The sequence below is a fragment of the Tinamus guttatus genome, unplaced genomic scaffold (genome assembly GCF_059628265.1).
Source record: "Tinamus guttatus ecotype Peru unplaced genomic scaffold, ASM5962826v1 Tinamus_guttatus_pri_ptg000416l, whole genome shotgun sequence".
NCBI lineage: Eukaryota > Metazoa > Chordata > Aves > Tinamiformes > Tinamidae > Tinamus > Tinamus guttatus.
In genome coordinates this window covers 657,007-684,446 of record NW_028288950.1, presented here as the reverse complement: position 1 = coordinate 684,446, position 27,440 = coordinate 657,007, and the positions used below count along the sequence as shown (strand labels likewise).

At 42.0% G+C, this 27,440-nt stretch overlaps 1 protein-coding gene across 3 annotated transcripts in view; it reads left to right on the top strand.

The window, feature by feature from the left end:
- Positions 1-24,580, top strand: part of PIK3AP1 (phosphoinositide-3-kinase adaptor protein 1) — a 40,035-nt gene extending 15,455 nt beyond the window's left edge. Inside the window, exons 1-16 of one of the 3 annotated variants that reach the window (XM_010220222.2) lie at positions 719-763; positions 3,544-3,692; positions 6,223-6,367; positions 7,350-7,492; positions 8,478-8,610; positions 9,324-9,520; positions 11,499-11,688; positions 17,276-17,371; positions 17,785-17,967; positions 18,735-18,797; positions 19,753-19,958; positions 21,179-21,251; positions 21,604-21,759; positions 22,693-22,763; positions 23,311-23,426; positions 24,482-24,580. In XM_010220222.2, coding sequence (XP_010218524.2) covers positions 745-763; positions 3,544-3,692; positions 6,223-6,367; positions 7,350-7,492; positions 8,478-8,610; positions 9,324-9,520; positions 11,499-11,688; positions 17,276-17,371; positions 17,785-17,967; positions 18,735-18,797; positions 19,753-19,958; positions 21,179-21,251; positions 21,604-21,759; positions 22,693-22,763; positions 23,311-23,426; positions 24,482-24,536 — 1,995 coding nt within the window. In that variant the 5' untranslated portion in view covers positions 719-744 and the 3' untranslated portion in view covers positions 24,537-24,580. Of the gene's footprint in view, positions 1-718; positions 764-3,543; positions 3,693-6,222; positions 6,368-7,349; positions 7,493-8,477; positions 8,611-9,323; positions 9,521-11,498; positions 11,689-17,275; positions 17,372-17,784; positions 17,968-18,734; positions 18,798-19,752; positions 19,959-21,178; positions 21,252-21,603; positions 21,760-22,692; positions 22,764-23,310; positions 23,427-24,481 lie in introns of those variants that run through there. The other 2 variants (XM_088531427.1, XM_088531428.1) reach the window with 2 other exon arrangements.
- The last annotated feature ends 2,860 nt before the right edge of the window (positions 24,581-27,440 follow it).

The window sequence follows — 27,440 nt, the reverse complement described above, 5'->3', positions numbered from 1 at the left end:
CTTTTGCTCTGGGTTCACTGCAGTGAGAGTCTGAGGCCTTGTGGAAGCTAGAGAGAGAGTTCTGCTAGAGCTAGAGAAGCTAAAGAGTTGGTCAGTGGGAAAAACGGAAGTGCTCAAAGATGCCGGCAATGGGGCAGTCCCGCATGGAGAAGAGGCTATTGCTCAGTCGTGTCATTTGCATTATTTGGACAGGCTACTGCCTCCTTATGAGAGTTCACGTGTCCTGCGGTGTAAGAGCTGAGCTGGGCGCGCTGAGAAACCACAGCTGCCGGCTCCTTACAGATAGTTGGCCAGCTTAGCCAGGAGGAAATGGATGACAGCAAGCTGCATGCTCTGTAGAACAGCAGATTAGAATAGTTTTCTGCCTTTTTTTTTTTTTTCCTTTTTCCTAAAGCTGTTAAATGTCTCGAGAAGCATGTGTCCAGAGCTTTGCGTTCCCTGGGGTTTTCCCTGGGATGAGTTTCTGCAGGCAGCAGGGCATCTCTGTGGAGTCAGGCAAGAGTGACTAGGAGGGGCGTGCGGAGAGCTGCTCTCCACCTCAGCTGCTGATGCTTCCTGGAGGGGGCACGTTCTTCAAAGTGAAATGCGGTTGGGTTTCTTGGACCGCATCTCCTTGCCTGGTTTGTCTTCTCACGGATATTTTGGTGTCAGGCGTGGCCTCAGGTAGCCTTCATTTAAAGGGGAACAGAAAGGCCTTTCTGTGCAAGCAGAAGAGCAAGAGTTGTTGATCTACAGCAGCTGCTAATGGAGAAGCTCAATTCAGGTATTCGCTTAACTTTCTGATGAGTTTGACGTCTTCAGCGATGGCCTCTCTAACTTGTTTGTCGTTATGGCAGTCACTACAATAATAATGCAGCATATGCAAATGTCCTTCCTTTCTCAAATGTCTTTTTGAGTGGGAGTTCTGATATAATAACGTATATCACTTTAGAGTTATTAGTATTATCAAAAGTAATGGGGTGACTTCCTCATCTGATGCTTGCATGTCTGCAAATTGCTAACATGAATGGAACTTGCAAGATATTTTCTGTCTATAAGCATCTCTTGGCTGCTTGTAGGGGAAGTTGGTAATCTGCAATTTCAGAATTTTCTGAGAGAAACGGATGAATGATTCCTGTGCAAAACTCTGAATGCTTGTTTCATTGGCTGTCAGTCCAATAACGGAAAAACGTTGCTTGTTTCTTCCAGTATTACCTAACAGCTCTGTTCTTACGTGACCTCCAGGCACTCAGCTCTTACAATAACACAGAAGTGCAGGACAGGGTCAAGCAATGCTACAACTTATTAAAAGGTCAAGTACAGACTCCTATAATTCTCCTTCATCTGTAAATTTGTAGCTGCTTGCTCCCCTCTTATCCTTGGTTACTGAGAAGGATTTGTCTGAGGTCCACAGGTTTAGGCGTTATTCCCTTGTGGAATGGAGCATGCATTAGGCAAGGTAGGTGCAAATGACCTCACTGACTTCTCCACGTTCTGGAGTGACGGTTGAAGCATTTAGCATCAAGGTATATGCAAGTGTCAACCCATGCATAAGTTTCAGGATTTTTAATGCTATGCTGTGATTTGGTCAGAGGTCTCAATCTTTCTGATTTAGTCATACTGGAAATGACTAAAGGATTGCAGAAAGTCCATTCCAGCAGCAGTTGCCTCTCTTCCTCCTCTCACACGGCTCTGGTGCCTCCGTGTGCCCGTGCCAAGTGCTTGAAGCGAGAGGTGCGTGGGGGATGCGGGACTGGCGCTTCATTTCCTCCTGCGCAACTGGGCAGGTTGGTGCTCCCAGACAGAGCAGTGTCCCTCGCCCTGAGAGGAGGCTTCCCAAAACTGAGATCTGCAGTTGATGACTCAATTAAAACACTGAGTTAAAGAATGTGAAGCCTCAGTCCTTTTCCAGTAACACTTAGTACATTAAAACACCATATTTAGCATGTAGCCCCATGGCAAAGTACTCTTCTTAGTCAAATATGTATATTTATGTTGGTGCAATTTTGAAATCTGTTTGCTAAATTACAAATGCTTTTGTAGGTTTAAGAAATGTTGATGATGGCAGTGATGCCCTACTAGAACCCTAAAGCTGCAGATTTTGGTATCTACTCTTCCTGCAACAAACATTTAAACAATAATGTAGCTGCATTCCTGCAAGCAAACTTACTTGCTATGCGGAGTGATTCACATGCTTAAAGTTCAACACTTCAGCTGAATAATTTGCTAAACATGTGGCATCAAATCTGTCTCCTGAAAACAACACTCCATCGGTGGAATCCAAAAAAATCCTCTTTAAATGTGAAATAAATAAATATGACAAAACCAGAGGATTTTGTGTATGCTAAGCTTAAATCTTTATTAGTAATAATACTGGAGATATTTAGACTTAAATTCCTAACTGATTTCTAAGTTCCCTGAAACTAGCAGAACCTGAATTTCTAATGGAAGCCCACTTTAATCACTTTGGCTCTCTTGATTTGTGAAAGTTTGATGTACTTGGTAGCTGAGATAATTTTGTTGAAAGCCTGGCCTGGTAGTCATCTTCACTATATGAATGTTACTTCTTCACTATTAGATAGTGCAGATGCTAGCAAGTCTTTTAAGTCTTGTTCATTATGCCCAAGTATTTTAAATACAAAACTTCTTACTAATATAAAACCTCTGCTAGTCCAAATCTGAGATTTTATGTAGTGAATAATTTGTACCTCTCTTTACGGATGTGTTTTACAGTATTAAATAAAATAAATATTAAATAAAAAGTAACTTCCAAAATATTGTGTTAAATCTTTGACTGCTCCACTATTTTCTGAAGTTTAAATAGAAAAATTTGGTTGTGAGAGAAGCAGTTTTAAGCATTCATGTCAGATTTCTAGTTAGTGACTTTTGTCCTATTTTTTAGCAGAGGAGAAAAATGGTATGAAGAGGTAGAAACTAGATAAAATTTCTGTCTGCTAAATTGATACCAAATTGTCCTTTGTTTTTGCTATTCAGGAAAAGTAATTTTGTAGCTGTGATAGCTACATAGATTAAGTTCTTTCAGTATTTACAGCTCTTGCTTTAAGGTGCAGGTTCCCTTCAGAGCACTGTCTGAAGTTTTACTTTCTAGACACAGCTGTGAACCCAGGAGATGCAGCAAGCAATTCAAACAGGACCCAGAAAACTAAGGACATTGCCAAAGTTAAAGAAATTTATTCTAGGAGAGGAGGACTTGGACTCCAGTTGCTGATCAATAATTCTTACATTTCCTGTCTCCTATGAGGAAGGGACTGCCCATCTCACCAGAGTGACTTTGTGTTGCATAAGCATATTCAGTGTTACTCTAGCACTTCTGTGGCTTTGCAAATGTTTCCCAGCAATCCCCTTAGGGGAATAAATAAGGAAATTTGGTAGTTCCCCCTTTCGAACTAGTTCCCCTTTTTCTGAGCATTACTTTGAGAAGTGCAGCAAGTTCCCTCCTGCTCCATATTCTCTTCTAGGCTATTTCTTGGGATGTGTATGATGTGTTCATGCATTTTCTGCAAATGAGAGTGATGTCACAAGACTCTGTATGCTTTATTTTAGACTCGGGCTGTGATTCTGTGACTGATACAGAGGCAGAAGACGAGAAGAACCCAGCTTACTCCTCCACACTTGCCATGAATGAAGAGCATGGGTCATCCAAGAGTGCGGGGGACCATCCAGTGGTGCAACCTGACCATATACGTTGTGGGGTACTGTATGTCTGCTCCTTGATAGTGTTCTTGTGAGCTGATGAAATACCTTATGCACATCTTTAATGCACAGTATTACTGAGATGGGCAGTAATCCCTTATTCCCTTCCTGCTACCTTTACTCACATTCTTCAGTGTCTATTTCATGAGCTGACTATTCTAACCTGAGTAAACAGCTAGGTGACATGCAGTGCCCAGTGTTTTCTAGGCTGCAGTGTCATTTTTTTGACAGTCTCATTAACCTCACTGTTCCTCTTGTGTACTGTAAGGCAGGTTCATACTCTTGAATCCTCACCTGGTGAGATTTTGCAGCAGCAAGTGAAGCAAAGTGATTGTAATGAACCAGTTAACACCAGAAACTAAACACAGTCTAATACAACAGTTCTGTTGCATGTCATGCAAGTGCTTGCAAAGAGCTTGGATTATGGCTTCCTGTCCAAGAAACAGCGTTTCTTAGTGTAGCATCTCCTCAGACAGAAAACTGTCATACCATGTGCAAGGAGAAAAGCATATGGCACAGCTAGCCTCACCTCTGCAGTGTACTTTCCAGTCAGTGTAGCTTGGATTTTCATTGCACAGTTTTGAGGTGCGAAGTGCTAGTGTGGGAGGAACTAGTCAGGAAATGTTAAAGTTAACAGTTCAACAAAGGTTCACTGAAGTGTGACGGCTGCTTTACATTTTTTCCTTCTCATGTGATTGTGGCAGGGGCAGATTGAAGTTCCAGTACGCTGGGGTCATGTTGGATATTTTTCCCCTACTCATATCAGTTTTGCTGCTTCATGAGATTTTAAATTTCCCATGGCACTTTTCTTAAAGTGCCAACTAAAGGAATCACATAATTCTGGAAACCTCTGCTTTTACTTAAAGTGTGATCTTCATGCTGTGCTGAAGCTTGAATTGAAAAAAAAAAAAGGGGGGGGGAGGAGGTAAACAAGAAGGCTTAAATTCAAAAGCAACATACTGCCTCACTTGTGATTTTGTAAAGGGATCTTTGGAATGCTATTGGCCATACTCTTAAGTTAGTCTAGAATTAAGTAGCATATATTCTGCTGCAGGGAAACAGCAGAGAGAGTAATAAGCCTGAAAATGGCCATTAGAGCTTTCCTTCTGCCTTGGCAGGTGCTTAGCATGATAAAAATGACTCTGCAATTTCTGTAGTCAGATACATGGGTTTATGGTGCAGCTTCAGTGTCTGCTCTGCAGCATCCTAGGAGTGTTCTGCATTTCAGTCTGTGCCTGGAGTCACAGCTCTGTCATGTGGGGCTATTTGGTAGTTTCTGAATATGTGCCTCACAGCGTGGATGTAATCTGCTTTTGCATTGGAATAGTGTGCTAGCAGCGAGGAGGGAGGGCTGAAAGAAAGTTACTGCCATTTTGGGAAGTATCCTTTCCTGAGCTCTCTGTGTTGTCTCTTTCAGGTCTGTGTAACCCCTGACCCCAGCAAAGGTTTGCTGGAGAAGTCAGCCAATTCCTGGATTGCCTCAAACTCTGGCAAAACTGTTAGCTTAAAAGAGAGAAAAGTGGATATATCTAGATTTTTTTTCCCTATCAGCTCTGTTTGCCTGACCATAGGAATACTGTTGTATCCCTGTGTATTTGTTGGGCATCTGTTACTGCAATCACTTCGCCCATTTCCATGAATTGGTTGCATATCTTGATATATTGACTTCCTTGCTGGTGGAATTTTTTCAGTTCTGTAAGTTGACAGATATTAACAAAATATGCTTTGCAGTGACTGTGAGATAAGTAAAACTGTTCTGTCTTGGATTGTCAGTGTTTTAATTTGAAGATAAATATATTGACTTCTGCATGGCAAGAAGTGTCTAGGAATGGAGTCCAGAATTCAGGATAGAGCTGTTGACGATCCTGCACTGAGGAGATGCTAAGATATTCAGAAACATTTGAGTTATCTACAGCTGCTGTGCTGCTTCCACTGGCCCAGGCAATGGTTGTTATGTTCAGCATAAGATTATGGGCATGAAAGTCTCTTCAGGGTTTTGCTCAGACTAGTTTGTAGTATTTGGTGTAGTGAGCTGTGTGAGCAGCCACAGCCCAGGTCTTGGTGATACTGAAAACCCTGGCAGATGAGAGCTGAGCAGTAAGACACTTGCAGTACAGATGGGTACCACAAAAAGTGGCCCAGAAATATGCTTATTTGAACTCAAAGTTCCTTCTTTCTGTCTCTGCTTTTTTTTTTTGTTTGTTTGTTTGTTTGTTTGTTTTTCCTGTTTGGAATGAGACTGTGTTCTATGAGCTCAATGTTCAAAATAATTGACTAGTTGGATAGTTCCTGCTGTTACAGAATTTGTCAACTTAATGCCTATCCCGGCACAAGCTTGTAACAAGAAACCATTTATGTAATTTGGAGTAGTTAATAGGAGAGCTGAGAGAAGCTCCTGAAAACTACTCAGGATCATGGAGATAATTGATGATGATTTATGTGGTAATTGCAGTGGTAGCAAAATCCTTGGAAATGGGACTTCAACAAAGTAAACATTCTTTCATTGTAAACTAATGCCTTTGCTTTTAGGTGCAGACAACAGTTTATATTATCATGAAATGCAAACTAGATGGCAAAGTGAAAACCGAAGTCGAGTTCTCTCCAGAGAATGCGTCATCTGTGCGTGTACTGGCCAAAATGGAGAATGAGTACACGGTCTCGGCGGAGGCTCCAAGTAAGCCTGGTTGAGGTTTTTTTTCACTCCTTTCCTTCCTTTGCTCTCTTGAGGTATCTATTATGAAAAGCGCCAGAGGCAGGTACAAGGTAGGGCTTGTAACATAGGGAAATGAGAGGCCAGGAAATCTTAAATATGTCCCATCTGTGATACTTCTGTGGTGTGGAAGTGAGAGAAATTGCTGCTCGGGATCCCTAGTTTGCCACTAAGTAATGATAGGGTAGCAATGCAAAGGCATCTTACTGTCTATTCAGAAAGCATTATCAGAGCTTTCAAAGTAGTGTGTGTTTTTACCATCGCCATATTATTATTGGCAGGATGTCAAGAGTGCCAGTAAATAATTTCATTACTACAACAATATGTATTTAATGTGTGAAGAACTGTGTGAGATAAGAGCTGAATCTGTTTATCCTAGCTTGCCTTTTAAATCAGAGTTGTTCAGTCATTGTATGTACTTGGATTTACAGAAGTTTAGATTGTTTGAGCTTTAGGCTCACAAAAGTATAGAGTAAGATACCAGAAGAGTTTTATAGGTTTATGGTAGATTCCCAGAATGGTTTTATTTAATCTACTTTGGCCTGTCCTCCTGAAGAGTCAATGTGCCAGATGTGGAAACAGACTCCAATAGTCATTATGGCAACTTTCATAAAGTCAGGGAAGTGGATGGATTTAAGGCAGGTGGTCTGAGCCACTGTAGAAAGTTTGAATTAATCTGTTCTATATCAAAATGTCTAATTTAAACATGGACCCAGTGGGTCAGCTGTGATGTGCATTAACATGGCTCTGAAAAAGGTACTTCCAAAGTAGTCTCCTACCCTGTGTTCAGACCAACATCTCTTTCATGACTTTTCATGAATTCACAACATAAACTCTTCCAGTGTCCAGCTGGCTTCTACACACCTTCCCTATCCTTAGGTCACTTGATGAGGACTCTTTCCCATTGTTTATTCTTAATGGTGATTTCTTCTCTTTCTTTTCAAAGATTTAACTTCTGGAACAGTGCCTATGCAGATATATTCAGGGGACTTGATGGTGGGAGAAACAAGCATCATCTATCACACAGATATGGAGGAAGTCAGCAATCTGTTGGCTAATGCAGCTAATCCAGTGCAGTTCATGTGCCAGGTAATGACTCAACAGCTGCTTTGGAAAACAGCTGTTTCAGATGGCAGACAAGTAGACATAAGTAAAAACACCTGCTATGAGATAGCTCTTCTGAGAGGGGAAAAAATGGAAAGTTATTTTGAGGGTAGCCTAACAACATTTCCTTTTAGCAAAAGCATGATTAGAAAAATTGGAATGACAGAACTGGATAATAACAGACATTTATGAAGAAATTGGTTGGAAATCTGTACGTAAGCCTTTTGGAAAAGATGTGAAAAGCTGGCAAAGTTTCCGAATAGCTGAATGAAATAGAGTAAAATAAAACTAACTGAATTTGTTCTTAATAGCTATTTTTAAAGACAATCCTGAGTTCCCGTGGCATATTTTGGACGTTCTAGGGGATCACTGAGCACTGCTCTAGCTTTCATGAGCAAGTTCTCTAGCTCTGATGCCTTTACTACCTGTTTGCATGTCCCTGATCAGCCGCAGAGCAGATGCCTACAGAGTACTGACAGTCACCAGCATCATGAGGCTGATGAGTCTCTTCTCTCTTTTCTTTTTAGTTCAGGTTATAGAGCAAGAGGTGCCTTTGTGCTTCTATTTGGGAAATAGTGATGCTTCACAGTTTTCGATCAAGAACTGGTTCCAAAAGCCAAACCCAGAGCGTATATCAGAATAATTCATAATGAGCAGGTTCCTACTTAGAGGAGGAATTATCCTTCTTTTGCAGTTTCATAAGAGAGATGATACTAATCAAGGAAGTAGGAAATAATTGTCCTCCCTGCTTCCCAGTTACATAACTGACTGCCTCCTTGCATTGTCTTGTTTGTTGTGTTTTCAGCTGCTTTTGGAATATAAAATCTCATCTATTCAGTTCAATGATACTCTATTTCTAGACCAAAAAACTAGTGTAGTGCTTTCTGATGCATACTAAACAAACCTTGCTAAATCACCTTATAGATATTGACTTAAAAAAAAAAAAAAATCACTTTCCATTTATCTCTAGGCCTTTAAAATTGTGCCATACAGCATAGAAGCACTGGACAAACTGCTGACTGAGTCACTGAAGAAGAACATTCCTGCCAGTGGTTTGCACCTGTTTGGAATAAACCAGCTGGAAGAAGAAGATATGACAACAAGTAAGTTAAAGTTTCTTTTATTTTATTTTTTTTAATTTCCTTAAACTTTAGCAGTTATATTCCTTGAAGGTACCTTGGAGCTCCTTAACACTGCAGTGTTACAGTGCATATACAGGCTGTCTAGAAATGTTGGATCTCAGCCAGGAAGCTAAAAGTCTGATGCCTATAGAAGGGGGCCTGCTCTTTGATTTGGGTCACGCTTTTTACTACATGCATCAGTTTCATATCATTGCATTGTGACAGATAGAGTTGTCTGGACAGCTTCAAACAACCACAGTGAAAAGACAGTGCCTCCCACCAAATGTCTTCTCCCTTTTCTTCCTTCCAGTTGTGTGGCATTTCTCCCCAGCTCCATGACTCTAATTTGCAGAATGGACTCTTAAGCTGGATGAGTGTGGCACCATGGTATGTGTGCCTTACACCAGCTGGTTCCTGCTGGAATAATGATTTGGGGAAGAGTGGTCCTTCATATCTTCCACTATTACAGTACAAGATTCCCCACTAAAGATCATAGAACTTAGAGCTGAAGATACACTAGTTGCCTCTGATAGTTCACTCGTGCCAAGCTAGTTCCATTTTGTAGTGGTGTATGTACTTTTCAGGGCTTTCATGCCTGTTTTGGTCTGTGTCTTTGCTTGGAAGTCTTTCTTACCTACTGGATCTATTCCTATTAGACAGAAGCTTAGATTTTAAACAGTCCTCTTTTCTCACAGATCAGAGGGATGAAGAGTTGCCAACATTGCTTCACTTTTCTGCAAGATACGGGCTGAAGAACCTCACTGCCCTGCTGCTTACCTGCCCTGGAGCACTGCAGGCCTACAGTGTAGCCAACAAATACGGCCACTATCCGAACACGATAGCGGAAAAGCATGGCTTCAAAGACCTCCGCCAGTTCATCGATGAATATGTGGTAAGATTCTCTCTGTGCTCCCCTACAGCAGGGTGGGTAGAGGCACCAGACTTGGTGCTGGAAGTGTTGTGGGAGCAGGAATGCTGGGGTAGTAAAGGGCACTGTGGTGGGGTAGGGTATGGAAGGGTGTGCAAGGTAGGTGCTCAGCCACCATGAGAGCTTCCCAGATGGAGGCTGGGGTTCAGCTTTGAAGCCAGAGTAATTCTTAGAGCTTCTGAATAATGCAAAACAAGAAGGAAGCAGAGTCTGCCATACTTGTTTTCCCACCTGTCTAACGATGCTTCTGCAGAGATGTAGTACCTTGTGTTAGGCTTTTCTAACCCCTGATCTTGCTAAAAATACCATGTCCCTTCAATGCGCTTGCTCTAGGGAGTAGTACAGGAAAAGAGGATGGTTGGGTCAGTGCAGCCCCAGATGCTTTTTGATTAGCCATAGTATTATCTGCTTCTGGACACAAGGATGGATTGGGCGCTATATGCAAGAGTTAAATACAGGCCATTCCCTGTTCCAAGATCAGGATGGCTGAAAAATTGCCAGTGTGATAAAAATCTTTTGGTTGGGGCAAGTGTGAGATGCTTGGGAAATGCTGCCAGTCTCTCATGGCTGGAATGTGCTCTTCTATCCTCTCCAACATTGTGACAGAGGAGTGTTTAAGAGTGAGCCCTGCTTGCTGCCCATCAAAGTATCAATTTGGCTTAGAGCCAGACCACACAAGTGATGCGTCTGCTGCAGGGTAATGGCTGGGAGCCCTGTGTGGCAGTACTAGCATCGGTATCTGGAAATCCCTTTTCTCTCTGGGGTAAGTTAATTGGTACCTCCCTAAAGCACAGCATGTCAAATGCTGACCCACTTCGACTGTGGAGGGAAGTGTGTGTGGAAACATTGACACGGATGCCACGTGGATGGAGGCCCATGAGGTGAAAGGTGTGGATGGAAAGGGATATCTTGCTGTACAGCAACCAGCTAAGAGAGCTGTGCTTATGGCATAGCTTGGGGATGAGGGAAGCTTTATACTTTGCTTTCTTGTGCAGCTTTGAAGGGCAGTACCTCTCATGTGGCAAATGTTTGAGAAATAGCTTTGCTATCCTGCAAATCAAGAGTTGCCTGTGTTGCAAGAAGCTGCCTGCTGTGAGGTTTCCTGTCAGACTCTTGGTGAAGGTGGTCTGTGTACTCCCACTTTGGGTGTTAACATGCTGCTGCTATTGCCAAGAAACTGAAACTGAATCCAGAGCAAAGCTAAAACTTTGCTTTCTTGTAAGTGCTCTGCATGCGGCAAGCGTTCTCATCGTGTTCAGCCACAGTTCCCCAGAAATAGCATTTCGCAAGCCTTATGTGTTCAGAATGAGCTTCGCTTATGTTCCAGGAGCTTGCAGATAGCAAGCAGAAAACAAAACTGAAGGAGGAGGCAGTAATGACTGCTCAGAATGTGTCAGCACCTCCTTGTTTCACCTTCCCAAGGTGAACCTGGAGAGTTGTCATGTTGTTAATATTGTAGCAATATTGGTTATTAATCTTGCATTTATTATGGAAATTGGGATCTCTTCCCAGCCCATAAGCCCTAGCACACTTTGTGTCTGCGGTCACTGTGCAGGTGAAGTTAAATGACTTGTGTGTGATGCCTTGCTTCCCAAAAGCCATCTTGTATTTGGACTTGACTATTCTTCCACCACTTGTTTTGCATTGTGGATCCAAATGATGGGAGTCCAAGTGGCTCTTGTTCAGATCCTGCTACTTGTAGAAGCACCAGGTTTACTTGTGCTGTGGTCACAAAGACTCATTATCTTCAGTGAAGATCCTGAAAGCTGTGCCCAGACAGATGTAATGGAGATTTAATTTATATGAAAAGCCATGGTCTTTGAGAATGGAATGCTTTTGGAAGGTTCCTTCCATGGCTGATGGGAGAGAGGTCTCCTGCTTTTCTCAGGTTCCGTATTTAAAGGAGACTTGAACATTTTTTCCTATATTCCTCTCTTTCCAGGAAACTGCAGATATGCTGAAGAGTCACATTAAAGAAGAGCTCATGCAAGGCGAGAAGGATGAGTCTGTTTATGAGTCCATGGCTCATCTGTCCACTGACCTGTTGATGAAATGTTCCCTGAATCCTGGCTGTGATGAAGAGCTCTATGAATCCATGGCTGCCTTTGTCCCTGCTGCCCCAGAAGACCTTTGTACGTATAATCTTTGTGATGTGCCCCACTTGGAGGCTTCAGCTGCATCGTCCCTTGCACATAGCAGAGCCCTCACTGAGTTTTAGAGTAAGGGCTGGTTCTAGCATTTCTGCACTCACTCTAAGGAAGTGAGCTTCAGTTCTAATGTTGGCTGATTAAAAAATGAGTTACCTGAGCTTTGCCATAGCTTGTGCCAAAGCTTAATTACCTACGTGCCTAGTGACAGACCAGTGTGAGACAGGCATGCACGTTATGCACTTCCTATGAAAACGGGAATAGAAACTAATCGTTTTGGAGTACTGTGAATGCCAGAGGATGCAACAATGTATTTGGTGTGTGGGAAGCTTGGGGCCGGTAAAAGTGGATTAATAAACTTGTTCCTAATTTGAGACTGGTGAAAAGAAGGACCCTGCTTGTTGCGGTTACAGTCTCTGCATTATGATATGGAGGAGCAAGACTTCATATCATAAAGTCTGAGCCTCATGAAGAGGCTTCATCCCACAGGTATAGCTTATGATTTCCTGAACAAACAGAGAACCTAGCTTTGTTATAACTTAATACCTGCAGAAGGGTTCTACTGTTTCTGTAGTGTTTGTGTGCTGGTTTTGTTTTGTTTTGTTTGTTTGTTTGTTTTTTGTTGGTGTTTTTTTTTTTTTTTCGCTTATAGACTATATCTGCCCTGGGCTAGTTTTACCGCACTTTTTTGATCAAATGACAATATTAAACACAGTTATGTGACTTGTGTAATCCAGGAGCCTTTGCTGTCAGTTCTGTGCCTGAAATCGTAAACCTTTCTCTAAAGTTTTTTGTTTATACCAAAACCAGGTTTATTCTTCACTTGAAGATATAATAAGCAGTAAGGCTGGTTGTGCTCCTGAGGAACAAAGCTACTCTTGTCCCCTGTAGTACGTGGGGGGTATTTTAGATGTTTGGAAGCTCTGCCAGGAGCCTCTGAAAGAGCTTAATTGATTAAGACTGGGGAAAGTCATGCCTAAAACCCTAATCTCAATTTACTTTCTTCCACTCCTGAAATGTCTAGATGTCCTTGAAATCATGCAGGACATATTTCTCTTTCATGGCTGCAAATCAGGCTCCCCGTAACTTGCCACTTCTGAACTAGCCTCTGGAAAGCTCCTCTAAAAATATTTTCACAGTATCTCCCTATTGGTTTAGATTTAGATTGGAGTTACTCACTGACCAAAAACAAGAACAGGGTTGAAGAAAGGCAGCCCTGCAAACTGTAGCTAACTGCTGAGATGCCTGCTTCTCCTTCCCTGCTGAAGAATATTACAACCTCCCTCGCTGCCCAAGATGCTTGTAGTGTGTCCCTTTTCCCATTTGACTGCAAGAAGCATGAAGGAGAGGTCTTTGGGATCTGCATTAGATGGTTGTCCTCGTGTGCAAAGGCCTTGCAGGCTCTGTAGGACTAGTAGGGCTGGAAAGGCTTTAAAAAAAAAAAAAAAAAAGGTCAAACTGATCCAATGTAGGTGTTTCTAAATCCTTGACTCAAAAGCAGAGCTGAATGAATGTGCTATTTTGAAACCTGTTTTCCGTACAGGCCAGACACTATAAGGCTTATCTCTAATACCTCAGCAAGGAATTTCAGAGTGTTTCCTCCTTATGCTAGAGTTCCCTTGTCTGTTGCTCCTGTGTACACGTATCTGTCACCTTCCATCCAGCAGTCTTTTACTGAAAATCTCTATTTCTTATGCAGTCTGTTACTGTTTGCCTGAACAACATATATGTATTTTTTGGACCGTGCTTAAAATTGATCTGGATTGTAACAGGTAAAGTTAAATTAGCAGTGCTTCACAAAGATGGATTCTCTGAAAGCAAAGGTGCTTTTTAATACAGAGGTTATCAGTGCAAAGGCAAGGCCTTGTTGAAGTTGGGAGTGCTGGCTGGGTTAGGACTGCCATCGCCATCACAAATAACGACTTCAAGTCTTTGTACAATCTTAAAACTTTTGGGGATGAAAAACTCTCTAGGAACTCTCCTCAATTCCTGCGGAGGTCAGAGTAGCCCTTAGGTGAGCGGTTAGGGCTGTGGTGCAGAGGACAATAGCTGGGTCTTGCTTTAAGTGTAGCCCTGCTGGCAGCCTGCACATTTATTGCCGTCAGGCTGGGCTCCCACCACAGGCTTTCAGAGAACTGATCAAAGGAAGGTTGGGCACCACAGAGTCAGTTTGTTTGGCAGCAGCTGGTCTGAAAGCAAGGTAACACAGGATTGGAGTTGGTGCCTGTGTGCTATGCCAGCTCTTGAATTCTTCATTCTTGTTTTTCCAGTGCACTTTTATGCTTTTCTTTCTTGCTGCATTTGGTCCTGGGGGAGGTTTTGCAAGGAAGATGAAGAAGCTGTACAAGGATCAATATTACATAAACTGATGCTGCATCAGAGTTGCACAAAGCTGTGCTAAGTTGCTAATTGTCCCTGTAAGTTTTGAGTTAAAACTGGAAAACTTTTTGTTAATCTCTAAATGCTGTCTCCTCCTCTATTGGAAGGAAGGGCTCTTTTCCAGGTAGGTCTTCATGCCCTGAGCAGTACAGGTCATAAAGTGCTTTCCCTAGCCAGAGCAGGGCAAACTTACCAGCACTTACTGTTAATGTGTTTGCCTCTTTAACAATTAAGCTAAATCATTATTTATTTAATTTCTTAGGATTAACTGTGAATGTTTCCCACTCCAGAAGATTGCTTTCCTTTTATTATACTTTTCAAGTATCTTTAAAATCAAACATGGTTTTCCAAAAAACTTAAGGATTTTGCTCCAGGTTGATGCAGGTTGAAGGTAAATTTCATTTAACTGAGTCACTTTTCCACTGTAACAAGCGGCAGCTGAACAGCATAAAGGGAGTTATTTCTGCCACACCAGTCTGGTAGTATGAACCCCAAAGTGCTTTGCTTTTTATGTTCTCCTCTCACCAGCACCTCCTGCTGATTTCTACAAAATAGAGCCTGGTGGGTGAGCTGGAGCTGTATGCAGGAGGGGCTTGGACAGCAAGGCCTCCTGAAAAGTGCTGGAAACCTTTTTGGATCTGTGAAGGTTGAACTGTTGAGCTGGTGATCAAGGAGGGCAGGGGATGACACCACACTTTACACTCTAGACCTGTTCAGATTCTGCAAACATCAGCATTGTTGTTGTATTTTTTTCCTTAGTTCTAGTCCCTAAATCCCAGGTTAACTTTTTTCATCCAGTCCTTTTTGTCCTTTTCATTAAGTGACCATAGCAAAAGCGTACTAGGAGGCATTGATAAGAAACCTGGGCGTTTTTATACCGATCGTGTTTCAGTCTCAGGGTTTTTTCTTCCTTCAGAGAAGAAAAACACATTTCTGTCCTCTTCAGTATTTTTCAATTTTATTAATATAAGCAAATTGTGATGCCCTTATTCTATTCCCCAACATATCTTCTCCCCTTCCTGCCATATTTGTTTGCTTTGCAACAAATTTGTGCTGTTGGGTTTTTTTGTTTGTTTTTCTTAGCTAATATGAGAAACAGCAGCCTCCTTGTTTTCCGTAGCAAAATGAAGGAATTGTATACAAAAAAATGCAACTACTTTTAAAGCTACAGCAGTACACTGAAGTCTTTGTCTTGCATAATGAAGAACTGATCTCTGCAAAGAGGTAGCTTTCATCATGTGTAGGAATATCTGGCAGTCAGATTTTATGAATGTTTAAAGGAGAAGTGTTATTACTTTCTAAACGGTGTCCATACATGCATAGTTTAGCTCTTGTGGAGGGTCAGTAGGTTGTAACTTGTCTTCTGTCTCTTTGCAACTTGGTTGAGCTCCTTAAACCTGAAACCTTGCAAAGGGAAACTGAAAGTCTCTTTGAGGAAGTACCTTTTAGGTTACTAAATTTGGTGCAGACTGACACCTAGAAACTCTGTACTTACCCCTCTCCCTGCTAGCCCTTCAAAACAGCTTTGCCCAATAGTTTCAAGAAAACCTGGGAACAGTGCAGTGATGCCCAGAGTTTGTGTCCCTTTTTCTCATCACTTCTGTCTCAATATCAATATCAATTGCTGTTTTTGCACCAATTAGAACAGGTGGCATAAATCCAGAATAAATCCAGCATGTTTCTTCAGTTTTGGTGTATGGGTGAGATTCTAGTTCTCCTTTGTATGCAAAATAGGGCTATATGCCGGAGGGCAGGAAAGTGGCAGTCATGTCTACTAAGGAAAGTTAATTAGATGAGAAGTTTAACTACACCGACTATGTAATAGAAAACAAACAAACAATAGAAAACAAAAATAAATAGAAAAAAAAAAGTGGTGTTCTCTCCACAGAGAATGAAAGGAACTTTCCACACATCTCACATTGTTCTGCCTCCAAATCCATGAAGTAGTGGTTTTGTAGAGGGCCTGTAATTGCTCAGAGCTTATTTCTAAGAGCCATGTTTAAAACAATAATCTGATTTGCTAATAGGTGGAAAAATCATTCTACAGTAATGCAAGTCCTTTAGGATGCTCAAAGGGCAAATCTCTACTCCTACGTAGACAATGAGCTGTACGTAGTGCAGTGATACCCGAGAGAACTTCCAGGCAGGTTGATGGTGAGCACATTTGCTGCAGGAAACTTGCCATGGGCTGCAGAGTGATGAAGCTGCTGCAGTGGTGAAGCCGAGCAGCAGGCAGTATTGCTGTGGCTGCCCTGGAGGTACACGTCTGAGGTTAAAACTAACTTGGGTTCATTCACATGACCTTCGATAGGTTCTTTGACTATTATTATTATTAAAAAAAAATAGTGAAGCAAAATCTTGCTAACATACTGTTATCCCTTTTTCACTTGCACTGTTTTCATCTTTGCAGGGGAAAAATAGGTCAGCAGATAAGCAGATATTAAAAAAAAAATTTAGAAATTTAGGGCTATTTAGGAAATTTTCAGAAATTTAGGGCTATTTATTAAATATTGTCTCAAATAACCCAGTCAATCTAATTTATATGTTAACTGATATTTTGCAGTATGCCTTAACATTTCTTTATATAATGTTAATAAGAAACTTTGTGTCAAAACAGTGATTTCATGAAGTACCTTATTGCTTGTTGTTTCTCCTTGCTCAAGACTAAAATATCCTTTGTCACTCTAAACACCTCCTAGTCTAATTAACATATCCAGCTATTTTGAGTTCAGCCAATAAACAGAACAAATATCATGTTCTGCATAATGGGTAAATTGCTCTTAATGCCTTGTTTTGCCAGTCCACAAAATGTCTGCTCAGTTTGGCTTCTCAGGAACTGTGTGCAGAGACCAAAACACTCACCTGGCCAACACTCTCAAAGCAATAACTAATACTCAGCATCTGCTTACAGCCTTGTCTGGACTTCTTGCTAAGCAATGCCAGCCATGTCTCTCTCCTCAAGTGTGATCATCAGACAGCTGGAAAAGATTTGTGCAGGATGGACTGAACTTAGCAACTCACAAGCCCTTTTTGAGGCAGACACATAGTATGTTGTCTAGTTTCTGCTTTGTCTCTAACTATAAACCAAAGGTCCAGTCAGAAATATCATTCCATCTGGTTATGTTAAGCTTCCACATTTTTAAGGGCATAATCAACAGGTTCATATTCCTGATCTTTTTTTTTTTTCTCCTAGATGTAGAGATGCTTCAGTCAAAACCAGACACTCCGATCGACAGAGATGAAGTTTCTCTAACTACAAAAGACTCAATGCTCCGCAAGTTTTTAGAAGGTGAGATCTGTTGGGAGAGATGAGGAGAACAGCACAATTAAGTAAATACAATTTGAGATTTCTCCTTGATCTGTAAGAATAGGAGCCAGCTCCCCATCACTTCCTGAGAACAGCGTTGCCTTGGGGAGTACCGACCTGGCGCAACAGAAAGTAGCCTGTGAAGCTTGTGAGGTGATCTTGCAAATGAAGTTCCTTTCTCACCAAGAATGATGAGTGATTTCAAATTCCAGTCCCTGCGTACTAGCAAAGGCAAGCACACAGCTGCTGTTTACTTAGGAATGTCTGTATTTGTCTCTATCTTTGTATAGGTTTTAATTCTCGTGCCAGTGAAATGGCCAGCTTGGTAAGAATGTGCCACACAGAGTGGAGGAATGTGGTTTGTTTGTGCTTCTTACAAACTTTTCTTTTTGTAGGTAGTAATGCGGATGTGCCCGAATCACAGGAAGAAGTGTACCAGCAGTGTGATGAGGGAGATCTCTACTATTCAGTGGAACGAAATACTATTCCACAGGAAATGGCTAGCAGACCTCCAGTTCCTGTTCCAAGACCTGAATCCAGCCCTCCACAGCCAGACAATGAGCTGTACATCTCCAAAGGTGGGTTGGGTACCAGGACCTAAACTGCAGGCTGATTTTGGCCCCAGGTGTCATTCTACATATGTTTTCTGAAACCTGTAGGTTATTTGGCTCTGGAGCCTTTCTCAGCCTGTGACAGCTGGATTACCTTTGGGATCCAGTTTCAGATCTGTGTTTTTCCTACCTACTCTGGAAGTGTGGGGATGTTGTATCCCAAAGTCTTGACCTACTGCTTCTTAATGAAAGCAGTAGGATGACAAATTTTCTGCAGTCAGTTAGAACAAGTCTAAATGGGAAATATCCTCATATTGTAAGATCACAATCAACTTAACAAATTGAGGCATTGCTGCTATAATAGCATAATTGATTCAGTAGTATTTGTGTAGGACACAGTTTTCTACCTCAGTCCCTCTCTCTGAGATAGGGTTTAATTGAAATTAAAGAAAACTATACCTATTGGTTCATAGGCGTTTTTGAAAACTTGTTAGTAATATTTTGTGAATGTGCTAACAAGAACTCCAGTCAAATGTGGAAATGTAGTTGCAGTGGTACTTTCTCTCCACCCCCTGTTCTCCCACCTTTCCCGTGGGGAAACATGACAGATCTCTCTCAAATTTTTTGAGGTCAATGGAAACAGAGTTCTGCCATACAACTTCTTATCTGGTTTTCTCCCATGGACTTCTGTGAAGCAGCATAAACTGTAATGTGGTGCAGAATTTCATGTGTTAAGCCTTGCTGTTTCTATCTTCCTGAGATAATTTTCAGTGTCTAAAGTATCTGTTTGACAGTTTTTGCACAGAAAGCTCAAAGACCTGAGAACTACTATGTCTCTAGAGGAAGGATTAAGAAAGGTAAGTCAGAAGTTTGCCCCCAAAATGCTACCAGTAATCCAAGACCAAATCTGGTGAAGTAGTTTCCTTTATGTGAAGAACATATGGGATAATTACAACAAACAGGGGATAATAGTTTTATATGAATGAATCTTTTAAAACCTTATTTACCTTGTGTGACATTGAAGACTTTTATGTCTTCAGATTGTAATGCTCTTTTATCACATCCTGTACATATGTCTCCTCTCTCAGAGTATACCCTAAGACAGAACTGTAATATTCTCTGAAGTCCATTTTTTTAATGGTGACCCATTTTACAGAGAAATGTTTCACTTTTGATCTTCTGGATATAGTCACTGCCCATCAATCACAATTTCCTGGAATATAACTGTTAGTGAACTATTTCCCGTTGATCTCTGTTTCCACATTGTGTCCTTATTTCTTTAACCTCTAGTCCTGTGCACTATCAGGTGCCAGAATCCACATTCTAGCTTTGATATCACATGTTAGGAGCTCCTCTCTATGTTGCAAATGAAGTACAAAAACCTAGCATCGGTAGGATGGATTTTCACCTTTCAGTTTCTGGAATTGCACTGGATAGATTATCTAGAAATAGTATAGTTTTGTGATTGTGGAAGTGGAGCTGTTTAACACATTGCTAGGAGAGACTTTTGCAGTGGTAAAACAGAGCACTTCAAGGAATACATCTTGTGCTGTTCCCTTGAATTATGCTTTAAGAAGAGATTATCTCTACAACATGTTTGCACACAATGCTGTCTCTCAGCTGGTTCTTTTAGCCCTGACAAAGAGTTGGATGTCCTAAGGACAGAAGACTTGTCTGAGGGAAACATTCAATCCATGATATTAATTTTTTAGGCATCTCTCTTATGTTGAGGTTGCTTAAATTTCTGTGTGTCCAGTGCAAAGGATAGGTGTCACTAATTCAGTAATGTGTTCGGTGGTGGTCTTTCCTCAGAGCCAGCGGTGAGGCCTGTAAGGGACCTGTCCCAATCAAGCATATATGATCCATTTGCTGGAATGAAAACACCAGGTCAACGGCAGCTGATTACATTACAAGAACAAGTGAAGATGGGAATACTCAATGTTGATGAAGCTGTACTTCATTTTAAAGAGTGGCAGTTGAATCAGAAAAAGAGATCAGAATCATTCCGCTTCCAACAGGTACAGACTGCTTCCACAGCTGCCTCTCTATGTATGTATCTTAAATATAAGCAGTTTGGTGTGGTTAATTTCTTTCACTGTTGGAGCAGAGTTTGAATGGCTCAGCTAACTAAGGGAATCAGTGTGCTGAGAGCAGCAGCGCAACTATCAGCAGAACCAGCAGCCATAGCTTAAAGCCCTGATTCTCAGGCTAGAGTGGAGTCCCACTTCAGATTGTTTCTTCTGGAGCTCTTGTTCATGCTGTGGAAAAGTCTGACATGACATCTGAGGTTCTGAGATTGTGTTTTGAGAGCTGTCAGGGCAAAACCAAGATTTTTTCTTTTCCTTCTCCTGATACTCGCATATAAGGGTCCTGTCTCTTCAGCACGTACTCATGGGAGCCCCTTCTTCTGTAAATAAAGCAAGCAGCACTGCTCTAGCAGGTATCTGTGGCAGGGAGGAACTCGGTGCTCTGTGGCTTATTGCTGTCTAAGAGCTCAAAGATCGCAATTAAGGTTCATGTCACCTTCTCCTGCCCTTGAATCTCAGTCCTGTGAGCATCTTTCAAAGCCTCTCTCCAGAATATTGCCTTATCTTATAGCAATTGCTCCTTCTACTTCCCTCCCTATCCAGGGGTTTCTACTTCCACATGTGTATGTATTTTTCTGCTGAAAATGTCTTTCCTTCCCCTTTCTTACAGTGAGGTGCAGTATTCTCCCACACAACAGTGAAGAGACTGTTACCACTCACACTTCCAGGTTTCCCCTCTTGCTTTTGTAGAAACATCCTGAATTCTCTCTGAACTGTTCCTTGTACTCTGGCTTGCATAGCAGCTTTCTCTGCTGCTACACTCAGATTCACCTGTTTGTAAGTACAAAAAGGACTGTGCAGTGACTTGAACGAGAGTCCTGTTTCTAAACTAGTGCCACTAGCAGTGGAGATGAAAAATGGAAGGAATTCTAAACCAAATGTTCTGCTTATCTGCAAATACCAGTGAGTCTGTGAACTTGACCTGAACATAAACAATGAACATCTGAAAAAAAAACTTGGCTTCTGAAAGGCATATGTGGATTTCTGAAGGGAATAGATTAAAATCTGTTGACATGGTTTGGATTTCAGGCAGATCTAGCAGACTTTCTTTGGTTTTGTTGCAAGGTTAACAGAAGCATTACTGACATTGTTGGAGCTGTTGAGCCTCACTTATCTGAAGCCCTAAAAAGATTCTCTGTTGATGTTTCTAGGAAAATCTGAAACGGTTACGAGACAGCATAACACGGAGGCAAATGGAGAAGCAAAAAACAGGCAAAAATGCAGGTAAGAGTCTCTGACTGACATTCTCTGGTAACGAAGTAGCTGATAACATTTGTAAAATCTTCAAGCGGGAATGGGTCTGTATAGTGTCTATTACATGATGTGTTCATATTCACACCCATGTCGAAAAGCATAAAAAAAATCTGTTGCCTGAAACATGGGGAAGCTGCTTTACCCTGTTTCCAAGGATGAGGAAAGGATGCTCACATCAGTGGAGAGAATCATGATTCACATGTGTACATTTACAATCTCCTTTACGTGACTGTGTTTAGCTTTGTGTTGGAATGCTAAGCTGTCTTGCAAAGACTTGCATGGGCCCTCCTGAGGTGTTCCTTTTGATTTTTTTCCCTTCCAGATTTGGAAATAACTGTGCCCATTCGTCATTCTCATAACACTTTGGGGAAACCAGAATGTGGCATATATGAATATGCCCCCCGGAAAAACATTTTCCCACCAAAAAAAGAGATTAAGCGAGGAGACTGGAAAACAGAAAGCACATCAAGCACAACAAGTAAGCAAATCCTGGGTGTCACTCCTCTCTACAGGGAAGCTGAATGGAAAAGGTTTTCTCAGCCTGACTCTGGAGTCAGCTCAGGTACAGGACTTCCATTCCTGAATCTCCAGTGATGACACTGCCACCCTAAATCCTACATGCTTCAGGTTGACTGTTCTTAAAACTTTAAAAGCAACTTCAGGTACATCAAGATGCTGCTCTCTGAGAGCAGCTGCTCTCATAGAAAAGAGGATGATCCATCACTGTGTGATTCCCAGGAGGCAGTGTGCTGTTCTGGTCTGAAGGACCTTGCTGTATTGCAAGCTGAGAGCCAGTCCTCTATGTGCCCCTTGAGGTTTGGATTTGCTTAAATGGTTGCTGAAGTTGTTTGAAGACAACTCACTTTTAGCCCTGAAATGACCTAGGAAACATTCCTGTGATATGCAGCTATCTTTGTGATGAGCAGGCAGTGGGAATGATAACCTCTCATGCAGTCACAGACATTCCAATAGTGAATGTGTAACAAGCTTCTGAACCACCTACCTCTGTCTAGCTGTGAACAGCTTGGGGATCGACAGTTTAAATATACATAGAACTTGGGCGTGTAGCAGTTGTGTAAATATTTATCTGACTTGCAAGCTGATATTGGCACTGCACTCTTTCAGATAGATTATGGTTGCAGATATTCAAACATAACTCTGAACCTAGATAGGGGAGAAATCTGTTGAAAGGAAGGAAAACTGGTTTAGCCTTGTGGTATGAGTTGTATGAAATGTGGTTGGTGGGATCATAAATGTGTAAAGAAGTAACAGTGGGAATACAACATTTAGCAATTTAGGTGAATTTCTGAAAGGCTTAAGCATGAGATTGAAAGTCCTAAGGTAGTGTTTTGCAGTTGTACCACCAGGATTTAATCACCTTTTTTTTTTTTTCCTTGCTTACTAAACCTAGGTAGTGCAAGTAACCGCTCTAGCACTCGGAGCATATTGAGCGTCAGCAGTGGGATGGAAGGGGACAGTGAGGTAAGCCCACATCTGTTTTATATATGTCCACTGGCCTTTAGTGCATGGCTCTGTTTTCATGCAAAAGAAAAAGCTCAAGGCTGGCACTGCGTTTGCAGAAATGGTCATATGTAGTGAAGTGGGCAAGAACTGAGTTCTTTCCTATGTAGCCCTTTCTGCGCTCTTGTCTTCTGCTTTTTCTGCCCTTACTAGTGCAGTTCAGAAACTGTCTGTGCCATCAGTGCCAGCCACTTCAGAATTTAACTGCCTAGGTGGCTCACAAGCTTTAGCTGGGTAGCCAAGATTAGTATGTAGTCCTATTTCACAAAACACTAAGTATACAGATGCTCTATCACTAATAGCACATCTGCCTGCTTTCTCCATTTGCTCGTATATATGTTTACAAATGCCAATAAGTTCAGTCCAGAAACTATGTACTGGGAACAACCCTGAGGGAGATGGGCACATTAGGGATGAAGAAGTATTTTTGAAGCATTTGAATCCCAATGAACTTTTTTTTTTCTTTCCTTCTTTCTTTTCTTTGTTTTTTTTTTTTTTCATTTCATAGGACAATGAAGTCCCAGAAGCAGCTAGAAGCCACAGCCCTGTTGCCCACCAAGCAGAGAGGCTGCCTCTCCTGCTGCCTGAAAGGCCTCCCAGAGTGCCGCCCCGAGGCGCGAGCAGGTAAAGCCCTCATGGAGCAGAGAGCAGGCCTGAAGAGAACGTGTCCCCTTCAATAAGACAATTAGTAGGCTGTTATCTATACACAGAAACCCCACACACCACCCACAGTAATTGTGGGATCATTTCTGCTCATCTGGAGGACTTGGTGGAGATGGCTTCCTTGCTGGTAACCTGCCTATCACAGTTCTCTTGCTGTTTCACACACTGCAAGAAACAGCCCTACTGAAAGACAAAACTTTCTAAAATAGATTAGACTGACCCAGCTAAAATGTCATCCTGGCTAAGGCAGAGCTTCAATATTTGATTCTTCTGAAAAAATTCTCTCACAAGACACCAAATGCAATGCAGAGGGAATTCCCTTTCAGCATTCTTTTGGATATATCTTTTTTTACTTTAACAAATTTCAGATCTTTCCAAAGCAGATTTGTTGATGTGTGCGATTTGTCTCAAAGTAAGAATTGCAGTAGTTTGATAAAAGGTGTGGGGTTTTGTACATTGTTTCAGTTAGACCACTGTAACTCAGAAACAGCCTTTATTTTGACCAGTGCAAATGTATGTAGTCCAGGCCCCAGAGACTCATATAAGTACAGATACTAATAAAATTCTTCAAGCGCTGGAATAATAATTAGTGCTGTGTTAAGGTAGTAAGTTCTGTGTGTGGACTTGGCTCTGTCAAGGAATTATATGTAGTACTTTTTTAACATTTGATGTCTTCCCATTGCTCCTCATCTAATCTTCAGAAAAGATCTACTATGTTATCACAATTTTACTCCAAGTAGTAACTCTTCTCAGGAACAGCGGCAATACTGTAAATGGAAAAGCAGAATGAAAAAATAACTTGGTCAGGAACAGGCCTCTCACGCGTCTTGATGCCTGCACTTGTTGCTGAATCATTGATAACCTATTTTTTGGTAACCATCAGTATGTGCTGCTCTTCTTGAGTAACTGTTGTGTGTGCATCATTCTTAGATGGGATGTTGCTGTGTGTTGTAGGGTGTCTCAGGATTCTATTTTGATTTTTTTTTAATGAATTCTTATTCTGTATCTTTTTATAGGCCTGTAAGCAGTGAAGGCTTTTATCCTCCACCTGTGCCCCCAAGAGGTCGCTGAATCTCTCAACATCTGTGGAATATGATTTTTTTTTTCTGTTTGGATGTGTTTGTACAGATATCTTTGGATTGTTTTAAATTATTTATAAGCAGGAGACAAATGTTTTATTCCCCTTCCTCCAACATAAAGCTCTGCGACCTTTCCTATGATGTTTTGTTTAGACTTCTGTGAACTTCTTTGGAAGAACTTTGGTGCTTTGGGCATACAGAGAGAAGTGTCGAGGTTGAGAAGGAGAACATTGCTGTCTCTTCGGGCAGCCCTGCACCAACATGGAGTTTCCCTTTGACCAAGAACTCGCATCTTTTTAGAAATCAAATCTCGATAATTGTTGTTGCCAAAAATCTCAGTACAACTTACAAGGGCATTCTTTAGAAAGAAAAGAAAATCCTTCAAAAGACTTAATATAAAGAACATTTATTACAGCAGGATTAGGTGAATGTACTGCTGTTTGAAATAACATTCAGGGTCTGGCCACATTGAACTTTGAGATGGTGTACAGTCTCCCTCAAACAATCATTAAACCATTGGAGGAAGAAGATGTTCTGGAATGTTTTATATGCAGCCTTGAAAGTTTCTTTCCTCTTCCCCTTCCCTCTGAAGCGAACAGACATTAACAAGGTGCTGTTTGTGCTGTATTTGCCATGGAAATTCCTCTAACAACTGGAAAAGGACTTGTTTTGTCACAAAAGAGCTGTACAGGGTTGAAATCCCCTGACTGACCTGTTGAATTAGGAGAAGGAATGAGCAGCAAGGCTTTGACCTTCTGTCTCGCTCATGTGTGGTGACTGTAGCAGTGATGTGAAGGTTTTTCACTTCATTCTTTGGGATAGCATAGCATCCTGCATGGGGCCCAAGCAGCATCTCCAGCCTGTCTCTGTCTGAAGCTTGCAAGCTGAAGAAGAGCTTTTATAACTGGATAACTGGGTCTAGAGAGCATGTAAAGCAGAACTTCATTCTGATCCTTCATTTCAAGGGACTGGAATGGTTGAAGTGGCGTGTGTGTCTGTGTATGTATTTGTCCATGAGTGATAGAGGTGGGAGTTTAAGAGCATTTGGGACAGAGGATTAAGCAGCATTACCTACTTGGTTTCCAAGCCATTCTCCCTCTTCCATCCCCATGAGAGACATCAGTGTTACAGGATCCCTCATGTTCAGAGAGAGCATATAAAGCATAATGTAAGCTCCCCCTGCTCTGCACCTGAGCAGGAGGTGAAGTGGTAGCCCCTCTCCTGCAGTGCAGCAAAGCTAATGCAAGGAGTTACAGGAGTGACAGAGGCGCAGCTGTGACTTGGCCATCTCTGAAGAAAGGCAGAGGAGCCCCTGCTGCTCTCGGGGGAAGGTTAGCAAAGGAAAAAAGAAATAAACTAAAAGCTGCAATTCGAGGGTTCGCTTGTCTTTAGCTGTCACATGTGCTTTGTTTTGTACACAGCCCCTGGGCTTGGCTCAAAGGTTCCCTATCTCTTCTTAGTCCTGGCTGCAGCTCCGCTACAGAGTGTGGAGCTGTGATGTGATAAGAATTTATCTGCTTCCACCTCTACCCAAGGTACACAGGGAGCCTCAGGCCATTCCCTACCTGTTTGTAAATTCAGCTGGATTAGTTAGGGATCTCCCTGACTATCAATCACAGCAAAACTATCCCTCTAGCCAGGAGAAAAGGAAAAACACTAAAATGGTTTCCCTATTAAATGCAGACAGTTAACTGAGATGCAGGCACAGCTCTTGAGCTGCTTACATCTCCTTAGCTGCCAGATCCTTCCAGTGTTCCAAACTGCTGTGATTTCATCAAGTTCCTGTTGGCCTCTTATGACTCAGTGGCTGGAGTCCTGCTGTGCTGGATGAGCGCAGAGCATGTGGTGCCTCAGCTCAGAAGAGAAGAAGAAAACTGCATGCACCAAATCCTTGGTTTCTCCAGAATGTGCAGGGCCTGGGGATATAACATTTCCACCCAAGACTAGAGTCCAGGACAAGATGGTTAATGAAATTGCTGGTAAAAAGTAAAAGGCCTTTACAGGTGTAGGGACAGTGACCGAGAGAGCAAATGCGCGGCGGCAGCTGGCGAGCGCAGGCGCATTTGCTCCTGCGTGACGGAGGTCGCACCTTCCTCCACGGCAGATGGCTGGGGCTGGCCCCAGTGTTAACTGGGGGACTTAAGTACCAAATAAACCACAGAAGCTGCAGCCGCCTCTCCTAGTCCCCAAGGATAACTCCTCGGCTTTGAGCTGAGGTGCAATGATGAGAAACAAACGCATGTTGTTATTAAAGCTGTCAGTTTTTATAATATAAAAAAGGTTTTTGAATGGTTTATGACAAGCATTTCTCTCCAAAGGGACATTTTTTCTCCTGAAATCAGCAGGAGCTTGCGAATGTCTTATCTGGAAAAGGTTTCCTATAAGCTTAACCCCCTAAATTATTTTAGGAGAAGAAAAATGGAATGCACGTGACCACAAAGGGAAAAAGCTCTTACAGGAGATGGGCATTGGTAATCAGAGAAGTTTGTTTTAATGTCTTTTGCACAAAGCAAAAATACCTTATAATGCACAGCATGGAGGAATCCTTTTAACATCTGTATTTATTTGTTGGCTTGTGTAATATTTGAGAAGATGATGTAGCTCGTGTTTTCGGGGAAACTACCACATCTGATACCTTCTAAGGATTGCTTTTGTGTTCATTCTGTATGAACGATGTCTGGTCAATGGATAGGTAATATGGTGCGATTCCTGTGGGGTTGGTGGGTTTGTTTGTTGCCTTTTTTCTTTCTCTACCCCCGGTCCTTTAACTTAGGCTACTCCTGCATAAAGGCAGAGCCACCCCCGGCCCCAGCGGGGCGGAGCACTCGCGGCGCCGCCCCGCAGCTCTTGTCTCCTCGGGGCCGCCGTAGGCGCAGCGCTTCCGCTGTGCGGCGGA